The sequence below is a fragment of the Pygoscelis adeliae genome, unplaced genomic scaffold (assembly GCF_000699105.1).
Source record: "Pygoscelis adeliae isolate BGI_AS28 unplaced genomic scaffold, ASM69910v1 Scaffold179, whole genome shotgun sequence".
In the NCBI taxonomy this organism is placed as follows: domain Eukaryota; kingdom Metazoa; phylum Chordata; class Aves; order Sphenisciformes; family Spheniscidae; genus Pygoscelis; species Pygoscelis adeliae.
This window is the reverse complement of record NW_008825612.1, coordinates 1,304,001-1,310,688: the sequence shown is the minus strand read 5'-3', so window position 1 is coordinate 1,310,688 and position 6,688 is coordinate 1,304,001. Positions and strand designations below refer to the sequence as shown.

The window sequence follows — 6,688 nt, the reverse complement described above, 5'->3', positions numbered from 1 at the left end:
CCGCCGAACCTGCTGTGTTGTTGCAAGGTCTCCACGACGTGCCGACCGCGTTGCAGCCACCACAAGCAGATCTGGCAAACCCAACCATTTATTTCCAGGAGCCAGGACACACAGACACCCTGCAGTACAGATATACCCATTGTTATGATTTAAATACCAAATCCTCGTACCTCATAGGAGCGTGATATACTGAAGCTTCATAATAAAGCAACATACCTTCGAACAGTGCAGAATATATTGCTATGGAGAGATTATTGCATAATGGCATCAATATTTTATTTCTGTTGAATTTTTTATCTCAAATTTACTGCTCCCATAAGTAATAGACAGTAACTCATCTGCACCATAGTTACTTATGTATTATGTATTGCATGGTCCTGGCAGAATTTCCGAAGAAAAATCTTTCTTTTAGAAAGAAAAAAAATAGCCCTTTCAATGACAAATCCCAGCACTCAACAGCAGTACCTTACTGAAATTATTTTTTTTTTACAAAAGTTTAAAAATTCTCCACTAAATTGTAATGTATATGTTTACCAATCTCATAATTCAAAAAGAAAGTGGCCTGACAGCTTCTGAGCACATTGTAATGTTATCTGCAAGGACAATGAATTATGCATCTCTCATAGCACTATGTCTGACAAAACAACACTGTCATCCCAGTGCTGTGGGATCCCGCAGATCCACCCAGTTGAGACACAGAAGGTAATGCAATAGTGCTGTTTTCCCATCCTTGTAGTAACATGGTGCAAATATTTGAATATGAGCTTTTTGTATGAAGAATATAAAAGACAAGCTCTAATTTATGCAAAAGGAGAAGAAAAAAATCAGGTCAATGGTTTGCAATTATGGAGCTTGTTGGACGTATTGATCAATGCTAATCAATGCTCTAATCAAAGCACCCTGAGCAAATTCTTAAGACTCCAATCATAGGCCTTAAAGGCACTTGAGAGATGTGGCTGTAACTGCCTTCTGCCGTGTTTTGGTTTGTTTTGTTTTAAAGTATGACTTTGACAGAAGTGCTCTTTAAACATGCAGTCAAACCTCTCTGGCTGCTGACGACAATATTTTGCAATGTTCATAGTTAATGCCTGGCATTTTTACTAATGGTACCCTTCACTGGAGAGCAGCAGTACACAAGTTATGCACTTCGCAGCTACTGCTCATTCCCATAGGAACATTTATCGTTCCTATAACGGATGCCAGGTGGATTCTGCTTCTCCTCAGCCACAAGATGGGGAGGGGGGAAAACTCAGCCCTCACCCCCCAGCACATCCCTGCCTCCCCAGGGAAGGCAGCAGAGTATGAATCTCCCAGGCTGAGAATCCAAAGGAGGCAACATTCATCATTTCTGCATTTGGGAGCCATCTTCAATGTGTTTTCCCTGTCCTGCTGCAGCCCCACACTCCTCAGTACAACTACATACTGCAGAAAGTAGGGCAGAGCCGGTGAAAGGGGAGATTTGGGGGCTGGTTCCATGTGAGCTACATCTCGGTGCCCCCAAGAAAGCATCAAATAGGAAATCCTACAAGAGGATCTTTGCAAAGACTGGCTTTTTCCTTGATGAGCTCCCACTACATATTATATACACTGCAGCGAGGAGCCAGTCCCATGCCTTCAGACCTCTACAACTAAAGTCCTTTCAATTAACTGGCATTTATCCTAAAAATTTCAGATTATTTCCAGGCAGAAGAATTTCACGTTATGGAGCTGAAAGTGAAATAAAGGAACATTTGCAGGTTGCTAACTAAATTGTAGAGGCAGTAAAGTTTATGATGGCTGAGAAGATATTCCTATATCAGGATCTTATAACTTCATGGATAACACTCTCTAGACAAAAAAATTCTCATCTTAGCCCAAAGAGAAGCCTTTTGTTTTATTTTAAGTCTGCCTTTTTAAATCTACTTTTCAGTTATCCAAACACATATAATAAGTGTTATCTAGATCGTAAGAAATTAATTCAAATCCTGTTTGCATTCAAACGACACCAAGTTTATTGTAAAGAAGATGGCGAAGAGCACATACGGCTCTCGGTGAGAAATCAAGCCTTCTCCAAGTGTGAAGAGAAAAATAGAGCAAGGAATTAATCATCAGAAGGCAACTTCCAAGAGAAGATGGGATGTGGATGCTGTAGCATAAATGCCCTTCTTTATGTAAGTGTGCATTATTTTACCCAAAGCAATACACATGTGAACCTGACACAAGACACACATGTCTTATAACCAAAGCAGAGGGTGCTGCTAGATCCTCTGCACCTTTCCTTATCAATTCTCTCTTGTGCAAGGCTGCGGGTCTGGCCGTGGGTTGTTGGGTCACGAGAGCATGGCACATCTCAACAAACACCATGACCAGCAGCTGTTAAATAACACGTACAATGTCCACTGCCATGCAGTCAACATCGCTGGCCAGTAATAAAGGACCCAAATGGGATGTTTCTTTTGCATTTCATCTCCAAGAATGAGAAAGGGAGGAAGTATCAACATCTCAGCACAAAGGAGCTGAAATGATTTTCTTCTGAAAAAAAGATACCAGTCCCTTAGGAGAAAGGTCTCCCAAAACAACACAGCACTAAAATGACTCAAAACTATGTAATTTTTAGCAAATGCCAGCTGTAGAGAAGAAGTAGTGAAACTACAAAGAGAAAAGAAGGCTTGTGACTCTGGCAAAATGTTGTTAGGGAATTTCCACTCATGGTGTTTTATCTTTTATTTTTAAGCAATAATTTAGGAGAGTGGCACTGAAACTCTGACAGGTCACAAAACATTTCCTGAATTCAAGACACAGATCAGAGGCATGACATGTCCCTGTCACAGGACTGAGCTCAAGTGTGTACTTTATCATTTACAAAAAATAATAGTGTATTTCATATTTACCTTTTGTTGAATCATCTTCAATCGGTTGTTTGAACAAAGTGATATCCTTAAAAGTGCACAGGAACAAAACCACTTTTTCGTGCTCATTTCTTATAGGTGCAATTTGCATGTAGAACCAAACTGGGGTTCCTGAAGCAGAGAAAAGGGAGACATTGGACTGTGGCGTAGCACAAACTTTCCTCAGCCTGTACACAGAATAATTCATCGTTTATATGTTATTATAACACACGTGTAATTTAGGACCATATCTCAATATTTCTACACCTTCCAGATCTTTTAATTTTACCTCCTCAAAGGAAAACAACATACTCCCATTTTTACAGCTTCATTAAAATTGGGAAATGCTACCAATCTAATTAGACAATAAGCAGAGACAGGAGGCTTTATAAATCTCCATTCTGAAATAAAATATACTATACTTCCCCTCTTGCTCTTGTTTTTTCCCAGCATGTCTCACAAACAGTGTCTGCAAGGTAGGAAGGCAAGAAAAAATGGATGGATGGTATCTTTGATTCCTTCTTCACATAATATGGAGCTATTAAATCCAAAACTGATGAAGTATACTGTCAAATGCTCCAAATTTGATGCTACTCCATTATTTAAGAGGACCTGAGCTAATCCAGACATAGACTCTAAATGTCCGATCAGGACAAATCAGGAGATTCGATTTCTTTTTTGTGTTTCAGGTCATACCCTCCACCTCCTCATTGCCCTGCCCAGTGGAGCACTCTCCCACTGCTGTTATCTCTATTTAGCTTTTGAAATAAATACAAAATATTTTTCAAATCCTACCACTCATCAAATAAACAGCCAAAAAATGCCTGCGGTGTTGGAGTGGTTAGCATGGCTTTTGGTAAATCCTCGCTGTTCACACAGGGCTCCTGCAGGTGCTCAGGAGCTGAAACTGGTCTTGTTTCCTCCTAGGCTGAAACGCACATGGCAGTCCCTTGTGTACATGCAGGTCTGCTCTGTAAGGGGCAAAATCCTAAAAGACTTTAAGCAATTTGCTTAGAAACACCCTGTTCACCCGCAGGGACGTGAATGTCAGAGATGCTTTCCATCTGGCAAAGCCCCATGGCCACGGCCGTGTCCCCTCCCTCCCAAACTTGCACCTACACACACTGCGCTTTAAATGCCTTCACAGCCAGCTAATTACCTTTGGGATTTGATGTGCTTTCAGACAGTTGACATAACGGCTTTTCTCCTGAGCTGTCTGAATGCCAGCCTGAGAGCTGGCACATTGAGACAAGCCGCTTGCCCACTGTTATCCCACAGGCACCACTGCCCACCCCCCTGCCCCAGATCTCCTCTAATGCACTATATCTGGGAGCTGTGCCAGGAACTGCACAATAGATGCCCAGAGGACAACGAAACCCATTTGGACTCGGACTACGGTGGGGAAGGGTAAAATCCACAAGGGTTCATGAAAAAATTCAGCATTGCTGAACTGGGATTAAACCAGTAACTCACTACCGGTAAAGTGGAGAAGTGGGAGAGATGGGGGACTCCTTTTTGTGATCATTACAGAGCCGTTATGCTGATTACTTGATTATCTCGATTCCTGGTGCTAACCCAAGATAAAAGACTCTTTTCATAACTTCTAAAAGAGAGTGCTGCAGCTCTCTGGAGTAATACTGTACTTGTACTTACACCTGGCAACTCATCGGCACCCTTTGAAAAGCTCTGAAAGTAAGTAGGCAAAATAACCTGTACAACAGCACTGATAAAAATCAAAGACAGAGGCAAGGTGGCTACTGCTATAGAAGCAGCAACCTGGGCAAAAGCAAGCAAAGAGCTTTCCTAATTATTACCCACATATACATATATATATATATATGCATACATGGTTTCTGAATAGCTGGGTGGGTAGAGCTGAGGACTATATATGAGGAAATGCAGTAAAGCAGAAGAAATCTGTAGCAAACTTTCAAGTCTGAACCTGAAACCTGCTAGCTGGGTTAAAATGCCAAGGGGGCGTGTGAAGTCAGCAGTTGTGTGGATGCTGCCTGAGAACAACAGCTCTTGAAGATCATCTCTGTGCCGAAGGAAAGAAGGATGGGAAAGCAACCCTAAAATCTCAAAATCTCCCTTATGCCAAAAGCATAAAGGAACGTGTGAGAAAGAAAAGGTTGTGCCACATCATCAAAAATACATGGCACCTCTGGACCTACAGTTTGAAAATATATATGGGAGGGTGCTCTGAGAGCACTGCAAGCTCCACGCAGGAGAGAGGCAGTATGCAGGGTCTCTGCAGGTGGTGAACACAAGCCCTCCCACAGAGTAACTGTCTACGTTTTGCAGAACTATACTCATACCAACAGATAACTATTCTTCATTTCTTTATCTGCTCCAATATTCAGCCTGGAGGATAAGCAGGCGGTTTCTTGAAGGACCGTCTTCCGCGAGGCTCAGCATATGACAAATGGAAGCAAAACCTGGGCAAACTGGCTGCTGAACTGGAGCCAAAAGGTGAGCCTATTAGCGTGAGGTTGGAGTTCTGGGCTTTGGGTGATGGAGAAGGAAGCTAGCAACAGATGTTATGGATGGGAACTGACTCAAGCCTGAAAAGAAATATGAGGACTTTTCCATAAAGTCCTTCTGTAATCCTGCATAACTTATGGAAAGTATAGGCTTGGAGATCTGGGCAAAGGTGAAGATTTTATTAAGGCAACTGCAGCTCAATAAATCTCTGAAGCATCATCAAGCTCCAGCAGGCAATCCACAACCCAAAGCAAAAAGCGACTGGCTTGTTACAGAAAAGTCACCAAGAGAAGGCTTTCCTCTTTTTATACTTAAATAAAATAGAAAGGAATTCAGTTCAGGACTGGCCCGTGCTAGAGCAGGAGCTGCCAACCCAGTTACTAAGAGAAGCCAGGGTCGGGGAGAGCACTGGGTCTCTGGGATCCTCTTCAGAAATCACACGGACACAGGGCATGGCTGTGGTAGGCACCCCCACCTGCAAAGATACCCAACACAAGTCTGTCCTGGAAAATTCCCCTAATGTAAGGGGACATCCAGGTAACCTGCATAGGAAACAGGCAGAGAAGCAGAAAATCTAAAGAACAGACACAGCCATCTGCTGAGGAACCAAAAAGAGGTCATTTGGAGGGCTCTCCTGGGCACCTGCAGAAACAGCTGGACTTCAGAGCCGCTCTTGCTTCTCTTTTTAATTAAAGCGTTGGCTAAAATGCTTTGAAGCAGGCAGAACTGGAGAAATATAAAGACACTTCCTACTGTTTAAGTGCACATACAGGAAGATTTAGTCTAAAAAAGGAAAGTAGAAATAAAGCATAAAGCATGTGAGTTTGTTTCAAGAAGACGAGGTATCCGGGATGCTCTCTTCAATGTCATGAAAGGTTTATGTGAGTTGCAGTGAAATGGGGCAGTCAGGCACAGTTAGCTCTTTCCCGAGGCACACCGTTACCTTCCCTCAGCCATGACATGCAGAGGAAACCTCCAGCCTCACCCCAGCAAGGTGCTCCATGCCAGCACCAAAGTCCATCCAGGGGCGAGGATGGCCTCAGCTCCTGGGCTCCCAGCAGCTGAACCAGGGGGAAAGCTCCCTGACCCCACAGGACCTGCGCCCTGTACTGGGCAATGAAAGCCAAAACGAAGAAAACATCTCCATTGAGATCGCTCTTGGCTCATGTTTGACATGGCTGCTGACCCAGTCAACTAGACTCAGTCTGCTCAGTGTAGAGGAACCAGCTTTTCTGGAGCATGTTTCATCTGACAGTTTTGGCTTTCTACCTTGGGAAGATGGCCTGTGCCAGTGGAGGGTGGTGCATATATTCCCTTCTAGCAACTGGAAAATACTA

General features: G+C 43.1%; 1 protein-coding gene across 1 annotated transcript in view; it reads right to left on the bottom strand.

Annotated features, from left to right (window-relative positions):
• Positions 1–6,688, bottom strand: part of KCNH5 (potassium voltage-gated channel, subfamily H (eag-related), member 5) — a 153,192-nt gene that overhangs the window by 139,006 nt on the left and 7,498 nt on the right. Inside the window, exon 3 of the mRNA XM_009332731.1 lies at positions 2,871–2,999. Within this exon, the coding sequence (XP_009331006.1) occupies positions 2,871–2,999 (129 nt within the window). The remainder of the gene's footprint in view (positions 1–2,870; positions 3,000–6,688) is intronic.